Source organism: Choloepus didactylus, chromosome X (assembly GCF_015220235.1).
Source record: "Choloepus didactylus isolate mChoDid1 chromosome X, mChoDid1.pri, whole genome shotgun sequence".
Lineage (NCBI taxonomy): Eukaryota > Metazoa > Chordata > Mammalia > Pilosa > Megalonychidae > Choloepus > Choloepus didactylus.
In genome coordinates, this window is record NC_051334.1 from 149,301,455 (window position 1) to 149,329,043 (window position 27,589).

A 27,589-nucleotide genomic window follows, 5' to 3' on the forward strand; every position below is an offset into this window, starting at 1 on the left:
TGCAAAGCAGGAGGAAGAAAATTATCCTTAACTATATATCCTTGGGTGCCTTCATTACCAGCTTCCATATGTAAATATCCTGCTTATTGTTCTTCTGTGTTTTCAGACTAAATTCTAAATTTGTCCAGCATGTATGCACATTGAACAAAATCATGGCTTTTTCCCCTCTCTGTGAAAATGATTCTGACTGCTATAGATTTGAAGTCTCATTGTATCAGCTGTTATCCCTGTCATGATGTCAACCTAATGGTCACAGATAGGATGCCCTGAGAAGCAGACTCTGAGATGGAGATTTGCACACAGGAAGTTTGTTGAGGAGTACTCTCAGGATCAACACCTGTGGGAGGAAGAGAAAGAAGCAGGTTTGGGCAGAGGGAGAAGGTGGGCTGTAGTGCCATTATAACAAGGCCTCAGCCTACCCTTCAGCGATCTCTGAAGTTGGGATCATCCTTTAGAGTTGTTCTCAGTTCATGTGAAGGGGGTGTGCCTTAGATTCTGCAACAACCAGTCGTTGGATGCAATCTGCCCCAGGAAAGGAGTATAACCTTGAGCTAGGCAGCTCTCTTCAGCCAACGGCAATTCCTGACGAGGCCAAAAACAACTTTCCCAGCAGCAGGGAGAATAAGTCTTTCACTGCTGAAGAGAGAACTGGATGGTACAGCACAGCATCCACGACACTAGCCCTTAGCAAGAAGGCCTCCTTGTTTTGCCAAGAGTAGCCTCACAACCAGTCCAGTTGGATTGGTTTGGTTATAGCTGAGGCATAATTCTTCATCCCTAATTCCCTTGCCTATCTTCTCATATCAAGCATCTATCTTATCTCGGATGAATGTAGATGACTGTCCAGCATTACCCCTGTTACCTATGTGGTAACTCTCATTCTTTAAAATAAGGAAGAAAAGAAGGTGGACAACAACAATGGTCTGGAATCAGGATGTGAGAATTTACTGCTCAAATAAAAGTAGATTTGGTGTTGAAAAGTTGAGCATGTTAAAGCTCACACAGAGTTGAGGACAATTTGGAAGATGCTAAAATAGCAGGCTTATTTTTACAAAGCCAAGGCTTTTTTATACACCTCACCTCCTACAAGCACCAATGCCTGGTTTGGCTCTGTCTCTTCAGTCAAACTTTTCTTTTGATCTCCCTAAAACTCTCTTTGGTCTGTTGCAACCTGGAACAGTCAAACTACCGTAAGTTAGGTATGAAAACAAATAAAAGCTTTTCTTGGATTCCTCACTGCTGAGGTGTCCACTTCCCCCAGGGTTCTTGAGTACACAGCCATGCTCAAGCAGACAGAGAAACTTCTTGGTAAAAGATACTTCAGTGTTGAGCCACAGTTCTACATTGCTCAGAAAATGTAAGTGAGCTTACAGCTCAGGATGCCCCAGACCCAAGCTCATTAAAAAATCAGTGTGCTTTTTCTATTTAATTTTTGAACAGATAATCATTCACATGGTTCAAAGAACAAAAGTGTAAAAAAAATCCATAAAATCAGTGTTTATTAAGAGGTCTCTCGATCCATAAAATGAGTGTTTATTAAGAGGTCTCTCATTTGTGGCAGTAGGCAGCATGTAAATGAGAGCTCATCTGTCATCCATGCCTTTCAGGAGCTTATGCTCTAAAAGGACAACATGAGTTGTATTTTTTAAATCTTTGTTTTTTTGTACTTACAGAAAATACCTGCTTCTTGTAAAATAGTCAACCATTATATAAATAAATGACATTGAAAGTAGTTCTCAATAATCCTATACCTCAGAGATAATTACTGCCAATTCCTTCAGATTTTTCTATACATATATAAACATGCATTTTTTGCAAAGATGGAAATAGACTTTAAATGCCATTTTGTGGCTTGTTTTTTTCTATAAAACAATATATTGCAGACCTCTTTCCTTGTTAGCATATACAGATTGAGCTATCTTTTGACTGCAGTATAGTATTCCATGTATATTTACTATAATTTATTGATCCAGTTTTATTTTGAATTTTTAAATGTCTGTTATACAGCTCTGTAAAGAGATTTCTCCATTGCTTGTAATTGATTTTCCTTGAATTTAAATCTATTTATCTTTGGAGAAATGAAAGGGAAGTCAGTAAGGAAGCTTCATGTGGGAGTCATCCAAAAAAGTTTGCAGGTAGCAGGATGTACCAGGTAAAGGGACAAACTGTCACCTTCAGTAGATAACAATGAGAGTACTGAGTAAGTGAGTAAGACCATTTTCCAGATTTGAACAAACATAAAAATAAGGGAGAAATGAGGTCTGAGTTAGGATAAGAGACTAAAGGAAAAGAGACACATGGATGATAAATTGTTATAGAGTGAAGGTTTTATGGAGAGAATTGATGTGTTCCAGTTGAATCCAAGCTTAATATGAATCAACAATATTATATGGCTATTTTAAAATATTAGCAATCCTAGGCTGCTAATGACAGTCTATTTCAAAGCAAGCAAAATAATCCCATTGTTATCCATACTGGTCAGATCACATCTGGATTATCAGGATCAATAAAATATTGACAAATATCCAGAGGACAGAACAGTGAGGGAAATTGTCGTCATGTCATAAAAGCAATGGTTGAAGGACTGGAACATCTTTAGCCTGAAGAAAAGAAGGTTAAAGGGAGACATAAAAACTGCCTTCAAAAATGTGAAGTACTGTCACATGGAAAAGGGATTAAATTTATTCTGTGTCACCCCAAAGGGTGGAATAGGACTAACGAGTAAAGTTTACAAAAATGCAGGTTTTGACTCAACACATGAAAAACTTGTATTTTGGTAAAGGGCCTTTTTAAAAAGTTTACTTTAAATATATCAAAGATTCCCTGTGTAATTTTGCTACCATTGCTATTCAGCCAATAATTTCTTCATAAATAGTACAGAAGTAAAATCCAACCCAGTCCTTGCTGAATTTTCATAAATTCTTAATTAGTGAGATTCAAAATAATGAGACTTTATTGTACATTGCTTAAGAAAGATTTTCAAATGCTTTAATTTCATTCTTCCTGTGCTTGTTTCTTAATCTTATGCCTTGGCCCACCATGTGCCCTCTACTCCCACTGAAGCAGAGAGCATATAGAAAACCCACATGAAAATGTAAATCTGAAAAATAAATATGCATGGTTGGTTTAAAAAGAGTAAGAATTAACATTTAAAGCAATGGTAATTTACTCTGATCTGTAATTTTGAGCTCCTGTGCTGAAATTGCTCATTTGGAAATTACCGAGTGCTTGGGTCTCATTTGTGATCTTCCTGCATACACCCAGCACACAAAGGAGTCATAATGACCGGCTGAGTCACTGCTGCCATCTCCCTGAAGCGTGCTCTCCAAATGTCAATACCATTTTCTATGGCGCAGTGAGGAATTTTCCCAATTGCAGCCTGCTTACTCTACAGGGTGAGCCTGAGGCATCACAGTAGCCAGAAGGTGTTCAAAGATAAGCACGATCTTCCTCTATTCTCTACTCCTCCAATGGTCAAATTGTTACTCTACAGATCATTTTGGCTTTGCAAATCATCTCTGTCATCCATTCCCATTAGACAGTACCTAATTATAAATGAAAAACAGTTCAGAATTTATGGGAAGAAAGGAGCTGCTTTTGATGACGTCCCTATAAAATGATGTCTATACTTGATGAGATTATAGTGAAATTATGGATTCATACCAGAAGTGAAAATATAAACTTGATATATTAGAAACATGAATACTCTAAAAGACCAGTACATGGAAAACTCCTGTGCTATACTTGTGTTTCACACTTTAAGTTACATACTGCTCTTCTCAGTTTCTCATACCCTGACTCCTAAAGGTTATCCGAAACGTCAAACATGAGATCTTTTCTCTCTTTCCCATTCAGCATAGATCCAGGGTGTTAGTAGTTAGCAATCATCTGAGGTAAATTAAAAAGAAACCAAGAATTCCTGATAAATTTAATTGAGAAAGGGGAAGAACCCAGGAAGACTTTAAGTGATTGAATTTTTCATAATGCTTGGATAAAGGGACAAATATTATATCATTGTCACAGACTGTTTTTTGTTGGCTTTTCTATCCATGTAATGATCAGGCATATTATAATAAGGTTCTAACACTACTAAAGTTATTTCTCATTCTGAAGAATGTTTACACAGAAGTGAAATAAATGAGCTTCACTACAAAAGGAAAGATTATGGCCAGATATAAGGAAAAACATCTCGGCATTCATTCCATAGGTATTTTGATAATGCATGTCAATAAAAACAATTAGGCACTATAATTCAGCTGGGACTGCTTAAGTAGAGGCCTGATAAACACCTAGCCTGGTGCCCAGAAGTTGTAGAATCTTCTTTCCTTTAAAATTAGCTAGAGGTGCCAGCTGTTCAGAAGGGTCACGTCTGAGGTTATGGGTAAGCTTGCTCTTCATAATGGATAAGGTTCAAAGGGATCTAATGAACTGTGAATAAAAACTCAGTAGAGTCTGCAATACATACAGAAAGTTTTCAGAAAGGAAAAAAATATATAATTGTAGCTGTTCTTCCTTCATTCAGGATTTTCCATCCTCCAAGCGATTATGGAAGCAGCAGTGCAAAACAACTGGCAAGTGACAGCAAGGTCGGTGGGAAACATAAAGGACGTCCAAGAATTCAGGCGAATTATTGAAGAAATGGACAGGAGGCAGGAAAAGCGATACTTGATTGACTGCGAAGTCAAAAGGATTAACACAATTTTGGAACAGGTAGGTTTGAATTTATTCTACACCCTGTAAACATGTTAAGTCATCAACCTGAGGCAGTTCCCATATCTGCTAAAAAATTAAATAGCCAACAGGCTAAAATGCACCAACAGTTTTCAATAGTCACTCTAATCTTCCCCACCCCTCACCCCAGTGGCTGAAGGAAAAAAAAAAAAAGGAAATTCTAAGCTGTTGAAAATTGTGCTCTCTGATTAATCTGGAAGTCTCTGCAATTTACTACTACCTATAGATAAATACATCCCTCCACACCTCTGTTTCATCAATAGCTAACTATTTCAAAGTAATCCCCTTCTTTTCCTATACCTTCCTCCCAGCTGGGAACAGACAAGGTAGGGCAGAAAGATAGGGTCTAGTGGCTGAAATATGCGCTATTCCTAGACCTTTCAAAATAACAACCCATTCTCTTTATTTGTGGTAACATATACACAACATAAAAGATCCATTTTTAAATACTTTCAAGTGTGCAGTTCAGCAGGGTTAATTAGATTCAGTGTTGTGCTACCATCAACCCCATCCATTAACAAAATCTTTCTATCACCTCAAACAAAAACTCTACCCATTAAGCATTAACTCCCCATTTCTCATCTCCACCCACCCCTATGCTTATTAACCTGTATTCTAATTTCTGACTATATATTTGCATATTATAATTATTTCATATAAATGAGATCATACAATATTTGTCCTTTTGTGTCTGACTTATTTCACTCAACATGTTATCTTCAAGGTTCATCCATATTATAGCTTGTATCACAACTTATTTTCATTTTTTATGACTGAACAATATTCCATTTTATGTATATTCCACAATTTATTTATCCAGTCATCCATAATGGACACTTATGTTGCTTCCACCTTTTGTCTATCATGAATAATGCTGCTATGAACATTATTGTACACACATCTGCCCAAGTTCCTACTTTCAATTATTTTGGGTACATATTCAAAAGTGGGAGTGCTAGGTCATGTGGCAATTTTATTCAATTTTCTGAGAAACTGCCAAGCCGATTTCCACAGCAGCAACACCATTTTACATTCCCACCAACAATGCATGATGGTTCCTATTTCTCTACATTCTCCCAACCCATCCTTGATGAGTATGGGTGGTCAGAGTGTCAGGAAAGTATTCACTAGGTTTTTATTCATAGATATTTTTGCAGAATGCCCCTATGGTTCCACAGAGAGATGGTAGAGAGGTGATAGATAGATGGATAGAGGATAGATAGATAGATGATAATAGAGATAGATAGGAAGAGAGAGAGAGAGGACATAGGGAGAGAGAGTGTGTGTGTGCGTAATTTAAGACCAATTTTTAAAGTAATAAATATTCATGGATTTTAAAAGTGAACAAAGTGAAAAAGAGTAAGATTAAGGGAGGAAAACATGATTCAATGGGTCAAAATGTATTCATTCTTAAGCTCAGATATTTAAATTAAGACTAAAAAATATTACAAGAAATTTTTCATCCTAAGCCAAATGGATACTCTGTTTGAAGTAAAGAGACAAACTGAAATGTGGTGAAAATTTATTATTGTCCTTAGACATCTCAATTTGCCAGTTAATAACAAAGTGACTGTGCTGGCATAAAGAAAACTGTAAGGGAAATATTTTCATTCTAATTTGATCCCAGTGTACCTGAAGGCCAAAAGAGCTTCAGATATTGAAATTATTGTGAGCAGTCATTGCATAGGACAGCTGTTTTATAGCAAATAAAATATTAATAATTTGTCAGATATGCCCCCATCTACTAGCATAAGAAAATAGTGCTATAAAAAAGGAAAACAAAGGAAGAAAGGAAGGAAGGAAGGAAGGAAGGGATGGATGGAGGGAGGAAGGAAATAAGGAATGAAATTAATTGTTCACTGCACTGTAGAGCTACAAAGCTGTCCCCTTGTTAAGAACAGTATTTCCTTTAATGAATCCCACCTCATAGAAAATCTAGAACACTAGCCTGGTTAAATCAAGTTTCCCAACTAGCATTCTTTTAACTACACAAATGATCTACCCCCCCACCCCCACCCCCCAAAAAAAAAACCTGCCTTTGATTTCTTAGATCTTGAAAGTGAAGAATCAGGTCAGTGATGTTTCTGCATGGGCTGCATGTCCTCTAAAATTTTATACCAAAATAGCCTTTTAGTGGGTGACCTACTTAATAGTCCAAAGCAGAGGAACATTCTCCTTGTCATACTTTGTTTTCCTTCTTTTGTATTAGTGACTTTGGCTTCTTGAACATCTTACATCTCTTAAATCTTTTTGGTTTTATAAGACTTTATACTGGAGAGTCTGGGGTTTTTCAACATGATGTAGTAGAAAAAGCAATTGGTAGAGCTCTGAATTCTATACAGCTGTGGAACCTTGGGCACTTAAAATATCAATGCCTCAGCTTTTGCATCTATGTAAGGGGGATAATTTTTGTTACCTACCTCGCAGGGTTGATATAATTGCTTTGAAAGGCATAAAATGCCATGACGAAAAATAATCGTTATTACTACACATATTCTGGGAAACTAAACTAGTATTATTCAAAAACCTTGTTCTCTCTTTCCATGTCTAACTTCTCTATTTTCCTTTCTTCCTATACACATGTACAGCACCCCTCAAAATATTTTTTACACAATTATTAGGGAACATTGTTCAAAGAAAAGTTTTAGCAACCTCACATAAGGCTCAAGAGTTGATTTCGTTTATTCTTTTTCTCTCTTTCAAAAATTGTCATAAAACTATCAAATCATGATTGTTTCCTCTACTATTTAAGCAGTTTCTATTAGGCTTTAAGTTCAATGAGGTAAGTCATGTTTTGTCTTGTTCACTGTTGTATCTCCAGTGTACAACACAGTACCTGGAATATAGAAATGGATGGATGAACAGATGTATGGATGAATGGATGAGTGATCAATGGAAGGAAGGAAAAGCACGAGGATGGGTGAATATTGAGTTACGTATTTCAGTAAGTCCCAGTGCAAATTTGCTATGCTTCCATCGGGAGGCACAAAGGTGGCTGCAGCTACATGATGTGACTGTTAAAGTATACCTTTCCAAAAAAGATTAAAGTGTACCTTTCCACAAAGATTAAGATGGTGACTCAGCTCAAGCCTATTCAGGTGACTTCATGAATTTGCCATAATTTCTTTATATAAACATATTTCTCATTAAACAATGATCTAAATTTAAAGAAACTTCACCAAGATGTTTCTTTAAAGAAATATTTTTAGAAAAAAATTGCATACTAAGATACCAAAGTATCAGTTTTCTCTCTGGTTCCTAACTATTCTTTTGACAAACTTATGATTCAAATCTGTACAGATCCTAGTTAGAATGATAATCAATGTCATGGTCTCCCAAGACATGTGCCCATCTTCCAAGACTATTTTTAATTTTGTTTGAGTTATTTTCATGGAAGGAAACTTCCAAGGTCTCTCACAAAATGTTCTTTCATGCCACTATCCAAGGTAGAAGAGACTGTTACACCACTGAACCACTGTTTCTATAGATCAGATTTGGGCATCAAGTAAGTTTGCATTGTACCCTATATAAATAATTGTTAATGAAAAGACCTTCCATATGATACAACTTTTCAAATATAAGGCAGGTCTTCAATATTGTTTTATATAACACAACGTCCCCATTTCCATGATACAGGTTCTAATTTTCCCTGTGAATGTTTAAACACTTACAAGGTAATTCAAGAGTCTCTCAACATTCCTTTCCAATACTCTTTTTTAAAACTATTTAAAACCTTCAGACTACAGCAAAGAAAAAGCCTCAACTGGGTACTAATCTACCTTTAATACCTCTCTTTAACAATCAGTCTACAAGGAAGGTATATAACACTCACAGCTACAAGAAGTAACATAGAAAAGGACAGAACTAGAAATGGTTGAAACCATAAGGGTTGTCAGGGCTCAGAAAGAATATTTAGAAACTGTAGATCCTGAATCCAAGAATCAAGAGCATTTTCTATAGGAAGGTTTAGGTGTACTGGGGTGAAGGAACCATTTATCTTACCCAATATAGCATTTCCTACTACTATATTATGCTCATGATGCTCTCCTCACTAGTGGACAGCTTCCTTAATTCAATGACCAATCTAAACAACCTTTGAAAATGTTGCCTTTCACTGAGTTATCTACCCATGACTGAATAGATCTTTCAGCCCAGTAGGATATACCTATAGACTTTTTTTGAAAGTCAGACCCCATAAAATCATATGGCTATATTGGACCTTTAGGTTTATTTGAAGAGGCAACATAGCATAGCAGTTCAGAGCGTGGAGTCTGGAGACAATATGCGTGACCTGGGGCAAGTTACTTAACCTTTCTCTGCCTCCATTTCCTTTTTTTAAAATAAGAATAATAATTGTCCCTTAAAGAGTTAATATTTGCAAAGCATTTAGAAAGGTGGCTGACACATAGTGTTTGTATAGTGCTTTGATGCTAACAAACTTGTCACATAGATTATCTCATTTAAATCTCACTATGGGAGGTGGCAGAGCAGATGTGTTTATCCCAGATTTACAGATGATGAAATTGAGGTTCAGAGAAATTTAGATGACTTGTCCAAAGGTGGATGTCTGCTCAATCCCAGTAAGTGGCAGAACCAGGACAAAATTCAGATCTTCTGACTCCTAGTTTAGTGTTCTTTCCCCTGTACTCCACAATCTCTCTTAATTTCTAAGTATTCATGAAATACTTAGTTAACACCATGCCCTAGATTAGGCCTGCTTATTGGTTTACATCTTAAAACAGTTGCAAAGCAATTGGAGAAGATCTAGAGAAGAGCAGCAAAAAAAATATTAAAGCATTAGAAAATAGGGCCTACGAGTTGGGGTTGTTAGCCTGGTGAAAAGGAGCCAAGAGGCAGTTTAATCAACATCCTCAAGTATTAAGAGTTATCATAAAGAGGGCACTGACCAACTGTTTTGCATGCCTAATGACATAGATTAGAGAGACAGTCTGAATTAGAATGGATGCATTATAAAGGAGAGAGGAAACTAGAAAAAGTAAAATCTCACCAGTTCAGATTACATAAAAGGGAGACCATTCTGAATTAGTGAAAAGTCAGATCTAGAATATTTTTATGATTATTTTCAAGAGTATATAAACTGTCTAAGTTAATCCTGTGTGTTGACAAATAAAGATCCTTATAGAAGACTTATTTTAATGAATAAATAAGTGTTTTCCTAATTTGCCTATCCATTGGATATCTAAAGAGTTGCTCCCTTAAAGAGGTTTAAACATCTTGCCTTCAGTCTTTACCATCTTGCTATTTTTTTCATCAATAATTTGAAGGTAAATCTCAGCACAGCTCCAGCTAAATCATAGCATATGCTAATTTAATGGGCCCAAACCAATATGTTTCAATATGCTACCCTGGAAAATTAAAGAATATATGATTTACCCTGGAGATTTTCCAGGCTAAAATCACCTCATCATGGTTGATGTGAAAGTAGTGCTTCTAAACAGTAAGGTTCTGAAACAAGTCAATCCTGAAGTTCCTATCATTTGAGGAACTCTGAATGTCACTCCAAGGAGAGTAGTTTTAAAAGATCAAACACCTAAATTAGTAGGTCAGGTTTCTAAAAGATAACAAGTTAAGCAAGATTAACAATATTGGGGGCCCTTCTAAAAAGTATTAGGCTGTAGCACAAAGGAAATAGTGCTCACTCCAAAATATGTATAGCAGTTGCAGCCACCAGAACACTGTTTCCAACAGCTAGACCTGGGATAGATGAAGCAAAATTGTTAAAGTCTTGTACCTGCTCCACACCTCATCCCCCACTCAGGAGATAGTAGTGCTGTCCAACTACTCTCCCCCTTTGTTTGTCCCCCTTTGTTCTAGCCCTTGCTCTCAATGTTCCTTCTAGAACATTTGGCTGACTTTCCAGTTCATAAGCCAGTTTGGTTAGCATCCGTCCTTTTTGGAATATCTTATTTATGATATAGTTGGAATAACACAAGCTTTGGGGTTCAATAGGCATGACTTCAAATCCTAGCACCATCACTTCTCTGTTGTATGGCATTGGGGAAAATGACAGTTTCTCTGAGGCTCAATTTTCTCACCTTAAAAGACTGTTCCTCTATCTTCCTTTCTTGGATGTTGTATCGAGACAATATGTGGAAAGCACCTACCCCAGTTCTAGACATGCTGTAGGTACTCAATAGCTATTTGCTCATGAGTGGTAAGTCTTCATGCTTATGAAAATTAGTTATTTAAGGACAATTGCTTAGGAAGGGTCCTCATGACTCTTCCAAGATATCAGTTCAATCTAAAGTCATGCCATGAGAGTGAAGTTTAAGACTTGAGGTATGCTCACATCTCACAAAATATGAGTTCAAGATGTTAGAAGACCTATCTGTTTTTTCTCCAATGGAGCACTGGGAGTCACATATTGATTGATGGGCTCAAGGACTATCTCACGATTAAGCAGATTTTCAGTATGACTTAATTAATGGTACTGTCATAGTTTCCCAGCTGCAATCACATATACCACAAAATTTGTTGACTTAAACAGCAAGAATTTATTTGCTCACAGTTTTGAGGCCAGGAGAAGTCCACATTTGAGGCATCAGCAAGGTGATGCTTTCTCCCTGAAAACTGGTGATCTGGGGCTGGCTACTAGCAATCCTTGGTCCTTGGTTTTTCTGACACATGGCAATGCACGGGTGATGTCTTCTCCTTTCTCTCCCTGGATCCATTGACTTCCAGCTTCTGCCCCTCCATGTGGCTTTCTCTTCATAAATCCTCCAGTAACAGGATTAAGGAAAAAAACCTCATTCAGTTTGACCACACTTAACTAAAAATAACATCATCAAAAGGCCCTATTTGGTGGGTGCAGTGGCCCTGGCCCTGGGAGAGCCCTGGTGGGAGCAGGTGGCTGGGCACCAAGCAGAGCAAACCTACAGTGGGCCAGGGGCCAGGCCAGGGCTGGAGCCTGGACAGTGAGCTACTGGGTCCTTCGCAATGATAGATTTTGGGGTGTTTCTCTCTCCTCTGTGTAGTTGGTAATTTGGGTGGTGAAGAGATGGCTGACAGTGTCAAAACCTTTCTCTGGGACCTTGGCAGGGTAATCAAAGACTCCATCTGGGGCATTTGTACTGTCTCAAAGCCAGATGCTCAAATTCAGCAAAACAGTGGAGCAGTGGCAGAGAAGAGCAAGTAGTGTCTTGGCCCAGTGGAGAGCCCAGAGCATAGAGTAGAAGCATGAGAGTGAACTACTTATTGCTAGTAGAATTTTCCAGTGCTGCACTTGGAATGGTGGAGTATTCTGGTTCAGTCTCCTCTTGCTTTATTGAGTGTTTATTCCTGTGCTTCAGTCAGCAACAGCACAAATTACTGGTGATCCATCGCTACATGGAGATGTTTGGTAGTGGCTGGAATTCTTCCTTACGTCAATTTTCAGTGCTCTTTGGGAGCACCCCCTGTTTGTGCTTAGCAAAGTTGTCAATGCCATTTGGTTTCAGTATATAGCTGAACTGGCATGTGAGGTATGAGGGAGAAAGCCTCATCCATTCCCTAGTGTCAGCAAAATAATTGCTGACATGCTCTTCAACCTTTTGCTGCAGGCTCTTTTCCTCATCCAGGGGATGTCTGTGAGTCTCTTTCCCATCCATGTCATTGGTCAGCTGGTTAGTCTTTTGCATATGTCCCATCTCTGTACTTTACTGCTTCGAATATCGCTGGTTCAGTAAAAGAATTGAAATGTACCAGCAGTTGTCAAATATAGAAAGGAACTGTCCTTACTACTTTGGGTTTGATTTGCCCTTCGCTTTTCTCATACATTATCAGTGGCTGCCTCTTCTCTATCTTCTTTCCTTTATTCATTATCAGCGCCAATGAAGCAAAGACCCCTGGCAAAGCATACCTTTTCCAGTTGCACCTTTTTTCCTTGGTTGTCTTTTTAAGCAATAGACTCTTCCACAAAACAGTCTATCTGCAATCAGCCCTGAGTAGCTCAACCTTTTCAATGTTCTCTTTACCTCATCCATCACCTGCCAAACTGAAGGCTGCTACAGACCACTTAATCTCCTGCCATCCTAAGTCGGTGGGTGGGTTTGGAAGGAGGCTGTGGCAGATCTTTTCCCTGTTTACCTTCCCCTACCCAGGGAAGGCAGGACCCATTATGCCAAGGGCCCTCTGCATATTTCCTTCCCTCTGAGGAATTGGAAATTTTGTCTCTGGTGCACATAAGGCAGAATCAATTTGTGGATTTTTAACACCACCGTGAGTCTGAAAGGACCACAGGTTTTTCTGCAGCTATTTTCTAGCATTTGTCAGCCCCTGTGTCTGGAATGATTTGAATATTTTGTTTTTCTCCCTGTGCCATTTACCCTCCTACCTCCCCTTCCTGCTTTCCACCACCCTTGGATGAATAGATTTTGTAAATCTAGCTGTTGTAATTTGTGGATTTGTTATTTTTGTGTTTTTTCTGTGAAGCACATACATCACATATGGGGGTAAAGGAATTGTTCCCGTTTGGTCTCTTACTCCACTTCAAAAAAATGAGCCTGAAGACACGGAACAGTTGGAAAGACCTTCCAGCCAGATCTGCTGGATTTGAGGAGTGACTTTCTTTCTTCCCCTTGAAGGGGAAAAAGCTTTTTTGACTGGTACATTTAAAGTTCCCTGAGTGTGGGGAGGTTCCAATTCTGGACAAGTGCCAATGCAATACAGAATGGTCAGAAAACCTAAACTTTTACACTCTGAGAGGTCTGAAATTTACTGTTAGCCACTGCCATATCTATCTGGTATTTCAAAGGAATATTGGGTGCTGTAAAAAGGAACTGCTGGGGGTAAACTTATCAAACACATTATACCTGTGGGAAAAAATGGCCCTACATACAATGGGTTCACACCCACAGGAATGGATTAAGATTAAGAACATGTTTCTTTCTGGGGTATATAATTCAACCTAGCATAGGTACTAAACCTTGAGCCACATATGCTAACTGGGCATCTTTAATAATGAATATGTACTATGTGCGTACTATGTGCGTACTATGTTCCAGATACTATTTTAAGTGTATATGTGTGTGTTTATATATCTCATGTGAGTTGATCCTCACATTATCTCTATAAGGTAGTTGGAAATAGTCTTCCTATTATACAGTTGAGGAAATTGAGACTTGGAGAAAATCATACATCTAATAATTGGTGGAAATAGAATTTGAACCAGGGGAATCTGATGACTGAAGATGCCATGCTGTTAGTTGGTGCACCAATCGACCTTGTGTCTGACTGAGCTTTTCAATGGGAGTAGATTCAGTCAGAGGTTATAAGAGATAAGCATCCTGATGAGGCCTGGAGCAGCTTTGTTTATGCAACAACCATTTCACAGATATTTTCCTCACTTGATGAGAAGCCATATCCCATTAACACATGAAATTGAAAGTATGCCCCTCACACCTACCTGTTGGTGAAGAGCTCATTTATGACAAACAGGTTTATTTATTCATAATGCCAAAACAATTTGACTATGGAATGGGCCCCACAAGGACAGGAATAAATTGTGAGGGGTACTTCTCAGAGTCATATGTATATTTAACTAGCATTCCCATCTGCATGCATTTCTCCTCAGGTAAAGAATCACAACCTCCATTGTTCTACCCAAAACTGCTGTAGGTATTGTCCATTTCCTTCTTCCCATTTTGGAGGGTAACCTGAATGCAACTGGCAAAGTCTGGTAGGTACAGCTCCCCTTTCTTTCATCAACTCTCAGAAAACCAAGCATAAAATAGGACTGGTCCTAAGAAAACATAAATATCCAGAGGTTAAGTATTTGTGGTGGGTGCTTATTTTTTTGGGTCTTCTAGACTTGAGCAGCAGTGTTCCAAGGGACATATCCCTCCCTCTCTCTCAGTATCACCCTTAGATCCAGTGAGATGGGCCTTTGCCTTGAGCTCCGTGCTTTAGAGAGCTCTTGGTATAAAAAACCCTGAGCATAACATTTTTTTGTCTTGAGGATTTTTTGAAAGGCCAAGCATCAGAGTGCATTGAGCATCAGGGATAAAAGGTAGAGGAACACTGTCTTAGTTTGCTAGGGCTGCCGTAACAAATTGGGTGGCTTAAAACAACAGAAATAGACTGTCTCACAGTTCTGGAGGCCAGCCGTCTGAACCAGTGTGTCAGCAGGACAATGTTTCCTCTGAAGTCTGTAGGGTTATGACAGTGGCTTTCCAGCTAGGCGTGACATGCTTTGGTTTGTGACATAACTCAATCTCTGCCTCTGTCATGTGGTTGTCTTCTGTCTGTCTGTGTCCAAATTTCCTATCCTTATAAGGACACTGTTCATATTGGATTAATGTCTATCATAATCCAGTTTGGCCTCATCTTAAAAAGCATCTCTAAAAATCCTACTTCCATATAGGAAAGATCACAAGATCGGAGGTTAGGACTTGAACATATCTTTTGGGTGGACACAGTTCAATCCATAAAAGACATGTAAAGCCGAACTGAGCTCCCCAGACCAGAGCACATAGCATGCAGGGAGGGGGTTTAGGGGAGTGGCAGTGGAGGAGAAAATGACAGCTTCTGTCTTATGAAACAAGAGAAAACGTGGATAATTTTGTTTAAAATTGGCTGTTCCAAATCACTCAAAGTGTAGGGTCTTAGCAGATCAGCTTCCCCAGATAACTGCACTCCCTCCCTCTGCACTACTTGAATGATATAGTTTTGGAAGGCACATAGAATTTCCCAGCAACCGTGTTTCAGAAAAGTGAACTATAACAGAGGTGAAATTACTGCCTGTGGCTTATTGGAGAAATTGATAGGTCCACCCCATCCTAAGTTCAGGAGGTTCCGGTCACTACCCAGGTGTCCTGAGCCCTGGGCCCAGCTTCCACCCTGCCCTGCCCCAACAGATTCATGCACCTCATTAGCTATAGGGCTGGCCTGGAGGAGAGCCTTACTCTTTTAGCCTGCAGGTCGATTTCAAGGGAGTAGACAGCAGGGTCCTGGCTGGGTACCCAGGCCAGGGCAAGGTACATCTTGTTTTAGAACTTTTTAATACCGAGACCTACAGTATGTGGTCCTCCATTTGTACTCTTACCTGGGCCACAAAAATGTTAGGGAAAAGTCTGCTCTTACTTGCCTATATCTCCCATGGCCTAACAATGTGAATGCCCCTTCCAAAATATATAGTTTATTTCTATGGAGTATGTTTTTCTCAATTTTCTAGTCTCAGTTTAATTGTAGCTCTTCTATTCACCTGCATGATATTTGCTTAGTGAGGCCAAGGTGAGGAGAGTGCTTTATCACAGTAATAGAATCTCTCCCTGACTAGTTTATATGCTATGGGAAGTTAACAAGTTTCCAGTAGAACTAGGGTAGAGGGCAGTGCTCCTCCATCACTCTTTTGGAAGGCTTTATCCTAGTTCTCTTACTTCTCAGGAGTGGGTGCAGGCTGCTCCAGAAAACTTTCCTGATACTCTCATATATTTTCTTTTATTTCATAAATATTTTCTTTCACTTTGCCCAAAATCTGAAAAAGAAGATGGTCAAGGGACATGGTTAGGATAAATTTTAAGTTTGGAGGGACAGGGATAGGGAAGTAAACTACTCAAATTTCTCCTCCTCCCCACTCCATGCCCACTGCCACAGTCTACCCCTAAGCACTATGTTTGGTGAGATTCATTTCAACACTAGAGTTTGTCTAAGAAAGACTCTCTATACTTAGAATTCCCAAGTTCTTCTAGAGACCTACTTTCAAAGGCATGGTTATAAGCTGAGAGTTAAATATTCTTCCACCACCATATAGTAGTAGTTCAATACTTCACACTTAGTCTGTGTTCTCCTTGACATTCAAACTATATGGTGAACTGAGTACTAGACAAGAGACAGTGCAGCTACACTGGAGTCACCTTGAATCAAAGCAAAATGCCATTTCTTTACCAGCTTGTGTCTACTGGTAGGCTGGTGAGAAATCTTTCACAGTCTTGAAATGCAAAGAGAGGTAAGGAGTTTGGCTGATATTATGTACCTGGATTTCAAAGGACAATCTACGGCCAAACCCCCATGAGAGAAAAACAAGAGCTACACAGAATGGGAACTCTTGGAGTGGAAGAGTAATTGCTTAACTATCTAAGAAATTACTGCATACTCAAGGGGTAGTTTATGAAGAAGGAAAGAAGATGGGTCAGATCTCTAGAATGGGCATTGTAATTTACATGGAAAACTTCCCAGACAACTTAAGCATCACACAAGGGCTTATATTCAGAGTGCTATACCAAGCACCATTGGGAGAAATAAAAATTTCTCTCTTCATTTTTTTTATTGTAATGGTTCCTAGCAACATCAATCCAAGTTACAGAGCAGCATCTCAACAAATGCAAAGAATATAATAAAGCCTAGATACATAAGTGTTGGAAGAATAAAAATCATTAGAAAAGCCTAGAGCTTATTTTTGTATATGAGTAAATTAATCATAAAATTTAAGGTCAACGTGTTTCTAAGACCTATGATGGCTCTTCATTATCTTCCAGGTACACATTAAGGTCTAGATGTAAAAGAAAAGGCCCCATTTCCTCTTTGCTTTTCTTGCTTTCCATTCTCTTAATGGGCAAGCTTCTAGATGTGGATTAATACATAACCAACATACTCATTAGCCTTCTTGTGCCTCTTACTGCAGCTTACTAAGTTTTTTGCTTTCTTTCCCTATCTCCAACCATTCTTAGGTTGCTCTTTATAAATTGGCTGCCTGATTCATCCTTTTCAGGGATCCTTTTTGTTACCAAGTCAGTCACAGTGATTTGATGCTCTTACTTAATATTTAATAGATCACTGTACTAACTATTTTGAAGCAAAGATGCACCCCAAAATCACAGAACAGTGTCCCAAAAGTAAGTCCCATGATTAGATTTCTTAAAGAGTTCACCACAAACAAGGTTTTTCTTAAACTCAGCCTGGTGTCCTCCAGGCCCTAAGTGAATGGGACTTTACTTGCAATAAACACCTTCAACATGTTAGGAGATTCTGACAGCTTTAAATAAACTTGTTCCCTAAAATATGTACGTATTTATCCTAAGAGTTAATAACAGACATCAGTAGTATATATTTAAGGATTTTATCTTTGGCAAATTAAAAAAAATCACCTGATTCCCTGGTCATACTTCACACTAGACTGGCTAGACTAGCTTTATGACTATTTAGAAGCAAATCCCCTCTGGGAAAACAAACAGAAAAACTCATTCAAGATCATTGCTTTGAAACAACAAGACATTTATTTCAGATGATAGAGGTATGGTCTCAAAAATAAAATGCTTCTGCTCAACCAACAGCCTCCCATCCTGATTTTTTAAAATTTGTGATACCTCACTATTTACTTGATTATTTGCTGTAAGGTTTGGGGGTTTTATTTTTAAAATAAACACAAATTCAAATTAATTTTCATTAGAGACCCTCATGAGAGTACTTGGGATGATTGAGGACACCCAGGAGTGTTATAAAGCAGAGTTCAGAAACCTTGAGGCCGGATACCTGGATTCTAGCTCCTGGCAGTATGTTTCAAAAAATCTCTTAACCTCTCTGAGCCTCCATTTCCTAAAGTGTAAAATGAATGTGCTAAATACGATTGTCCTTTCCAGTTCCAACAGGCTGTGAATACTAGTGCTATGAAAAACAAGGTAGGAAATTCAATTCAAGAAATACTGATTGAGTTCCAACCCATTTTGCTTTAGCCAGTGCTAGATGTGCTGAGGAAAAAGGATAGCATGGCTTCTATGCTCACAAAGCTTGCAGTCTAGTAGGGGAGATAAGGCAATGCAATAATTCTGGAAGGCAGAGCATGATAAGTATCTAAAAATGTGTGCATCAACTTTCCTGCTTTCTCAGATTGCCAGGCTAAGGACCATCATTGAATGTTTCTTTGCTGACTGAAAAATCTTGCAAGCCTCAACATAAGTGAGCTTTGCTTAGACTCTGAGTCAGAAATGATGGGGCAGATTTAGATAATATGCCCTAAGGCCAGCATACAGCCTGGAAGTTAGTCATTTACCTCTATCCTTAGAGCGCAGAGCAATAAATGTCCCCATCATTAGTATTTTCTGGTTGATCAAAGCCTTGCCACATACATATATATAAATATTGCATCAGCGCTTAAAATATCTGGAAAATACCTGGGAAAGTTCCTATTAATTAAAGGCTTCTGGAAGTTGGATTCTGATTAACAAGCCCATCACAACACAAGCCCATCTGAAGTTCTTCTTTACATCCATATCCACTGTTATTTTCCTGCTCAGATTTCCTTTGCACATAACAACATACAGTGGATTGTAGTAAGATTTATCAACAGACCTTCTGTCTCATCCATTAACACCAACATTTTAGGATTATGGCTGGTTATACCTTATTCCAAAATTATAAAATTATGAATCAATTAAGTTGGAGAAACAAAACCAATGCATATATTCCCTTCATTTTGAGTTAATCCCAACACTTAAATCAAGTGAGACCTCAGGACTGTTCTTTAAAATATACACATATATATATTTAAATACTTGTTATCCCTTCACAGGCAATGAATATATTCTTAGTTGGCATGGGGAGAAAACACACTGACACCTGTTCCTTTTTGTGGTTTATACTGTGAGCATGGTGGGTAAGCCTTTGCAGGCACTGAGGGGTTGATGAAGTCCTATGGATTAGAATTACTGGCTTGTAAACATTAAGGATTTTTTAAATCATCATCCAGCTTTATTAGGAAATTTCCCCAGATTAAGAGCAAGAAAAATATAGCAGTTAGATGGTTCATCACATAGCAGTATGATTACAGGAGTCCCAGCCTAGATTCTAACAGATGCTGTTACAAACAGTTCCATAAGGCCTGCAAGAACCACTGTTTAAAACAGCAACACCAAAGCTAGTTATTGTTCAAGCTCATATTGCCACAGGAGCCTTATTTTAAAAATGATTTAGACCTCTGGTCTCCCTACAAAGGGATACCAAGCAAATGCAAAATGAGAGCAGTAACAAAAACTAAAATAGAATGTGTAGACTCAAATTCCTTACTGAGCTAACACTGAATGGAAAAAGTCATTGATTGATCCATGCCAAGGTCTGGACTTCAATGAAACTGAGTGTGGGAAAGAGCCCTGGACCCATTTGATGCCATTGTTACCACTCCATCACCTGGTCTTCCAGTCAAATTAATCCCATCCCTGTGACAGCAATTTCCCTTCAGTCCAGATTTCACAGGACCAAACTGTCTATGACCAAAGGTTATAACAAATTGATAGATGAGGGTCAGCATTCCAGGGGCCAGTGCCATTGCTTGAGGAGATTGGTAACGATTAGTGTCATGTCACTAGGGGTGGAGCTAAGTGGAAGAGCTTAGTAGCCAGACGCCACTATTTTCTCTCTAAACTTATATATATAAATATTTACAATGAAACTGCTTCCCAAATATACATGCACCACCAACATCAACACCCCCAAAAAGAACAGCAATTAACCAAATATCTTCTGAAGTAATCCAGTACTTGTTCAAAGACTAGAAATCTGGATGAGATCTATCTCAAGATCACTGTATGATCTTGCACAACTACCTCAATTTTCATCATCTTGGCAACTTCAGCTATAAAATATAAAAATCTTTCCCTGCCTTGCTAGGATAATAGGATGAATCAGACAATTTCTTGAAGGTATTCAAAGATGCTCAGAGAGGGCAATTCTACAAATACCAAGCATTTTAATTAATTAATTATATATATTAATTATAATGTATCTCATTTCTTAAGGGGAGAAAATGAATAAGGAAAGAAGCATGTGGTCACTGAGCCTGAAAACTCAAAAAGCATTTAAGCTCTTCTATAATCTGAGGCCTGTCTCAAGAGTGGGAGACTGATATGGCAGAAGAGCTCATTAGAACACCTCCATCCAGCCTGTGAAAAGTGGTTAGAACATGTTCTCTAGACATTTGGAGCTTTCATGTTTGTCTATAACAGCATGATGTTACTTTACCATGATCATCTTAAAGGTTTTGATTGGTGAGTGCCACCAAAAGAATGCTTTGATTAAAGTTGTGTAGGTCAAAGAGCTCTGGCCATCATCAATGATCATAAAAAGGGTATTGTATTCCAACTTTAAGTTGTCTAACTTAAATTGTTTTCATGCCTTTAATTGTTCCAACAGTAGGAGTCCTAGCTCTATGTATAACTGTATTATTAGGGAGGAAAGAGGCAGGATGGGTGGCGTCCCTTCCAGAGTTTAGCATTGGCAGAAAATGTGCCTGTCAATCTTAAGAATGGGGGCACACAAAAGGAATAATTGGGGAAAACACATTTGAAAATCAGAACCTTGAAATTATGTTGTCCAAAAGATACACACTTGCAGAGGTAAATAAGAGGGAAGAACAAAAATAGGGGGGGACATCAATAATACCATCTTGGATTAAGAGATGAAGATCCAGGGACATTGAGACAATGGATAATGCAGTAAAAGAGGGTACTATAGAAAGCTCCTTAGTAAACACTCTTAAGTACCTTGCCATCATTCCTATCTCTTCAACAGCTCTGAGAGTTCTTTTCACTTTTCTTGACCTATTTAAAACTACTGCCTGTGCTTAACTTGAGAACCTCCTACTCAATAAATTGTTCCTCCTCTCTCTTCCCTGGCCAATAAAAAATCAGTTGTTGCTTGTCAGACCACTTTGTTGCCAATTTCTCAAAGGTGCAGGGGAAAGAAGCACACCTTGTTTTTATACATATTAGCTTAATTTCAGTCTCACCCAGTCAAGCACAGCACAATCCTTCAAATTCTGACCCAAGCCCCTTCACCAATTGGTTTCCATGGCAACCGCCACCAAGCCTCTCAGAGTTGCAGGGAGTGGCAGGAAAATGCATCTCCCAACAGAGCAGTTAGCTTGTCTACATTAGCCACATCTATAACAGTTGGCAGCAGACACATCCCTGAGTCTTCATGCATTTGCTTTCATCAAAGACGGGGAATACTGTTCATCTCTTTTTCCAGAAGAGTTATGGGCTACTTCTCACACTGTGCTTGTTGAAGATGAAGTTCTAACTGGGGGACAGTTCTTACTTCAGAAAACTTCCCAATGGCATACTTCTCCAGTTACGCCCTCCACTGCAGCCTCCACCGCAACACCCTGGTCGCTAAACTACAACATTGATCTGGAACCCAAAAGGACCAGGCACATAAAATCCTAGATACTTTCTCTTATGATCCTTATGACCCAGTGACCTGCAACTCATGCTTTCACTTTTCAACTCATGTCAAGGATGCATGTATGACAATTTCCTGCAAACAAACCATGTTTTTTTTAAAGAACAACAGCAATGTTAATAATGGTCCAGGTACTGGAGGATTTATGAGTCACTAGAAAGTTATGGTTTCTCCAAATGTAGAGAAAGTTGTTCAGTCTGAAAAGTGTTTTCATGAGTTCCATATTATTTGTTTTGCTCAAAAGTTGTCAGATGAAGATGAATTTCCCTTTATTACAATCAAGAAAATGGTATGGTTCTGCATGCAACCTCATTACAACAAAACCCAAAATATCTAATAAAGATTCTTTGCATAAAGAGGACTAGCTCAGACTTGGTCCTTTATGGAAACTGAAATGGACCCATTATTCAAATATCCTGTTCATAGAATCTATTAAATAGGAATAATATTTGAAGTGGGATAAACAAGTGAATGGCTTTATATATCTTCTTAACAGCATGGAAAAAGGAAACAAAAGCCTCTTATAGACAATCCTTTCCAGCAGATCTGCTGAAATGTAAGGTTTCAAGTCCTCCTTGAAGGCAAGATGGCATCCCTATTCATACTGCCTATGTCTGTAGTCCTTAATAAGAACTAGTAAAAAAACTTTAAAGAAAAAGTGAAAAACAAATAAGACATGGTTCCAGCCCTCAAGGAGCTCATGATTTAGAAGGGGAGCAGCCAAGTAACAGGTGATCATGGTCTAGTGTTATGAGTGCAGGACCAGAGGGGAACACAGATCATTATGGGAATGCAGAAGAAGCATGCCTAACTCAGCCTGACTGGGAGATCAGAGAAAGCTTTCTTCAGATGATTTGATTAAGCTGATTCTTCAAGGCCCAATACAAGTTCATTTGGTTTGATGGAAAGGGGTGGAGAGTTAGTTTGCATATGTATGACAAGTCCCACTTACTTGTCAGGGTGAATGCTATTAAGCGGTGCCAATTAGGAAATTGATAATAACTCAGTTATTGTAAAGCAGAATGATAGAAACCTGACAACAATAAGAATACAAGTTATATTTGCCAGACACAGTTCTATCTTTCATCATGACCTTTTTTAAAAAAATGCAGTTTTGTTGAGATATAGTCACACACCATATAATCCATCCAAAGTATACAATCAGTGGCTCACAGTGTCATCATATAGTTGTGTAGTCATCACCATAACCAATTTTAGAACATTTTCATTACTCCCCCCACAAAAAGTAATAAAAATTAAAAAAATAAAAATAAAAATAAACAAGACACCCAAAGCATTGCATACCCCTTATCCCCCCGTTCCAGTTTGCTAAAGCTGCCATTATGAAAAATATTAGAAATGAATTGGCTTTTATAAAGGGGATTTATTAGGTTACAAATGTACAGTTCTAAGGCCATACCAAGTGTCCAAACCAAGGCATCAACAAGAGGATACCTTCACCGAAGGAAGGCCAATGGTATCCGGAACACCTCTGTCAGCTGGGAAGGCATGTGGCCAGGGTCTGCTGGTCCTTTGCTCCTGGTTTGCATTTAAAATGGCTTTCTCCAAAATGTCTGTGATGTTTTGTCTCTCTTAGCTTCCCTCAGCTCTCTGATTTGTTCTTCTGGGGCATTTCTCTCTAAACATCTGGGGGTCTTCTCTTAGCTTCTCCAGGGCAAACTCTGGGCTTCATCTCTTAGTTTACCATCTCCAAAGTCTTTCTGTCTGCATCTCCAAACATCTGGATCTGTGTCAGTCCCTGAGCTCTCTTAAGAACTCCAGTAAGCTAATCAAGACCCACCCTGAGTGGGCAAGGCCACACCTCCATGGAAATAATCTAATCAAAACGTCTCACCTCACCCACAGTTGGGTGAGTCACATCTCCATGGAAACAACCTAATCAAAAGATCCCACCCATAATAAGTCTGCCCCCACAAGATTGCATTAAAAAACATAGTCTTTCCTGGGGTACATAACAGCTTCAAACCAGCACACTCCCAAATTATTCATATACTTTTGTCTTTATCTTATTATTTATACACCCATACACTGGATCCACGGAGTGTCAGTCACAAGGTTTTCACAATCACACGGTCACGTGATAAAAGTATTTAGTTATAAAATCATTATTGAGAATCAAGGCTACTGCATTACAATGCAACAGTTTCAGGTTATTTCCTTCTAGCTATTCTAATACACTAGAAACTAAAAAGGAATATGTATATAATGCATAAGAATAACCTCCAGAATGACCTCTCAACTCTATTTGAAATCTGTTAGCCACTGAGACTTTATTTTGTTACATTTCTTTTCCCCCTTTTGGTCAAAAAGACATGCTCAATCCCATGATGCCAGGGCCCATCTCATCCCTGGGAATCATGTCCCACACTGCCAGGGAGATTTACATCCCTGGAAGTCATGTCCCAAGTAGGGGGGAGGGTAGTGAGTTAATTTGCAGAGTTGGCTTAGAGAAACAGGCCACATCTGAGCAACAAAAGAGGTTTTCTGGGGGTGACTCTTAGGCATTGTTATAAGTAGGTTTAGCTTTGCCATTGAAGAGATAAGTTTCATAAGGCAAGCCTCTGGATTGAGGGCTTGCCTTATTAAATTGGGAGAACCTGTTGCTTAAGAAAAGTGGGGAAGTTCAATAGTTCCATACTGTTCCTGGTACCTCAAGGAGACTTTGCATATACTTTTTTACTTTCTGCCTAAAATATTCTGGGATGTATTGGAGTATTACATTAGCCCATATAGAATAACAAGAACTCACTCCCTATTCTAGTTTCCATGTAATTACATTGTTTAAATAAACTGAACTTTTGATCCTCAAGAAACAGAATTTTTCCACCAGACAGTACAGGTAAGATGGCATCTGAAATGAGTAGATTCTGCTTAAGGATTAAACTACTTCTTCCTTTTATGAAAAACTGAGGTGCTGAAAGAGGGACTGACAGACATAATGGTCACACAAATGGTGAGTGAAAGAGCGAGGATTCAAATCCACAGCTGTCTCCAATGCCCATGCTTTTTGTGCCACATCAAATAGACATCTACATATTAGTCCCCCTGAATAGATCACCTGCCTTCTCACCTCCAACCCACTTCCTACCCAACTCCCTGAAATTAGTGTTTAGGTTAAAAAAGTCTGTTCATGTGAAAGCATACTACCTCAGAAAGATAATACTTGAAGTTATTATCATTTTTCATCCTTCTTGTCTGTATTTGGGATCTTTTCATTTCTCATCAACTACATTCATTGAATGCCTGCTTTTGGTGCACTTTACTGAATGCACCAAATAGTAGCAAATATAAAAACTGAGTCCTGCCCTCAAGGATTTATAGTCTAATTGGGATGAAAGGACATAGGTATAAGTTGGGTAAACATTTAATTGACTGAGGGACAGTGGAAAGGTAGAGATGATATAGGAATTCACAGGAGGAAATGACAACAATTGAACTAGAATATTGACTTCATGAGGGCAGGGTTTTTTCAGTTTCATTACTGCTGTAACACCAGCACCTAAAATAGCATTCTATCTAGTAAGTTCTCAATAAATATTTGCTGAATTAAATAAATTTCTTGATTTTTTTCAGGGAATAAAAAAGTTCTGGTATTTGTCATTTGGAGAATAATTCCCAGTCCTATATGCATTGCATGTTTTGGCTTTTACTCACTGGCACAACAGGAGGTCCCCAGGGAGACTTCTAGAAATGATTGCTCATCCCAGGACTTAAACCTTTGCAAAATCATAGCAAAAATGTGTGCTCTGCTGGATGGGCATTTCCCAGTGATGAAGAGGAATGTGGGGCAAGGGCTTTTTACTTGTTTATTTGTTCATTGTGACCTCAAGCTCTTTTCAGCAAAGTGTGCAGCCCTTAGATAGAAATACAATTCTGTGAGATACAACCCTATTATTTGCTTGGCTTATACAACAAGGCAGAGCCCAGAATCTGATTTAAAAGCAAGCTCCTTTAATGAATTTTGGTTGAGATTGAAGGATCAACAGTTATGAATATCATCAGTAAGTATAGGTTGTAAATATCTGCTTTGGGTGCTTATATTCCATTAAAGGGAATACAAATGGGTATTGGAATACAAGCCCCTTTAAAATGCAGAATCGGGAAAGAAAAGCAGTTTCAAATGCAGTCATTTTGTGCATTCCCAAAAGGCCAATTCTGGTCTTCCAAGACTTTGTAGTAGGTTATGAATTTTTTTTTATTATTTCAGCTTTGACATTGTACAAATTCATATTACCTTTGAATTCTAAGGCTTGGGAAGATATGGGCAATTAGAATATACCCAACCACTAAAGGGAAACCAGAGCATTCAAATAAAAAAATAAGTGCTCTCAGTGTGACTTACATTAACTTCCTCATACCACAGTGCTGTGTCAACACCTAATTTCTAGTGAAGGATTTATATTATCATAAATGGAGAAGGATATGATTTTGAAATAAAGAATGCTAAATTGGTGTGCTCTCTTTCTTCTTCCCAAAGCCCACAAGGCCAAAACCATTTTTCAGCTCTGTGGCATGCCTCCTAAGAAATTTGAATATCATATACTACCACACAGGTATGGGGCTAAACATACTGCCCACTCTGCTTCCTTTCACCTTTTTAGAAGTGTGGCTCAGAAGGCATCTGGTTTATGGTTCAGTCTAAGGGAAAAATAAAAAAGGCACATACCTAGCATAGTCTTATACTCTAAAATAAAATACTTTTGTTTAGGAAACTTTCTTGAATTAAAGCAAGACTAAATACCGTCTTATAGAACTTTCCTTATTTTTTCAAAGCTATTGTGCAAATTATCTCCTTTCATCCTCTGAGGTTGCTAGGGTGAATAGTGTATTCTCCATTATGTAAATGAGGAGCAGACATAAGAAGGTTAAATAATTTGCCCAAGACCACTTGATTAAGACTGCTGAATTCTAGTCTTTATTTCCAAAACAGCTAGACCCATTTAATATACCAAATCCAAAAGGATGTATTTAGAGAGGCAGCAATGGAACTATTGTTGTATAACATTAATCATACCCTGCTCGCATCAGCTCTCCTACTTTTGAAAGGTATCATAACCTTTACTTTGGGCTTGAACATTTCTCTTCTCTCCCACTTCATCTCCTGAAAAACAACTGAAAGATCCATCTGGGACTAATTATAGCAATTCTTGAATTTGAACTTGTAGCCATTACCCAATTGAGGTCACTTATTTTGAATTAACATGCCTGGTCAGAACACAGGTTTGGTTATCTTCAGAGCCCAGTTCAGAGCCACACCAGCTCACTTAGACTTTTAATTAACTAACTAAATAACCTGCACTATGACAAGCTGTCTATGATTTGATGGGGTCATTCATTTACATTTAGACTAGTATCAAAATACATTGTCAGAGCTTCAGGGACTGAGTCCTAGAAACCTTCATACAGGCTCTTGTTCAAGGCAGGTAGCCTCCTCTCTTTGGTTCCCTCTATTTTTCCTGTGCTTTTGTTCAGATTACCCAACATTTGTCATAAGTGCGGTTTGCAATTAAACAATGACAATTCATGTCATGTGCTGATAGAGAATCGAAAATTGGAGTTATGATCATATGAACCAAGCCCAAAGCTTTGAGAAATAATTAATGAGAACTAAAGGGAAATTCCCAGGATGCCTAGCAACAAAGGAGAATTTCCAAAGATTCAGGTCACA

General features: G+C 38.5%; 1 protein-coding gene and 1 pseudogene across 1 annotated transcript in view; both read left to right on the top strand.

Annotated features, from left to right (window-relative positions):
* The window catches only part of LOC119522392 (glutamate receptor 3), a 348,722-nt gene that overhangs the window by 178,225 nt on the left and 142,908 nt on the right, over positions 1-27,589 (top strand). Inside the window, exon 4 of the mRNA XM_037820898.1 lies at positions 4,523-4,710. Within this exon, the coding sequence (XP_037676826.1) occupies positions 4,523-4,710 (188 nt within the window). The remainder of the gene's footprint in view (positions 1-4,522; positions 4,711-27,589) is intronic.
* LOC119523272 lies at positions 11,750-12,883 on the top strand (annotated as a pseudogene).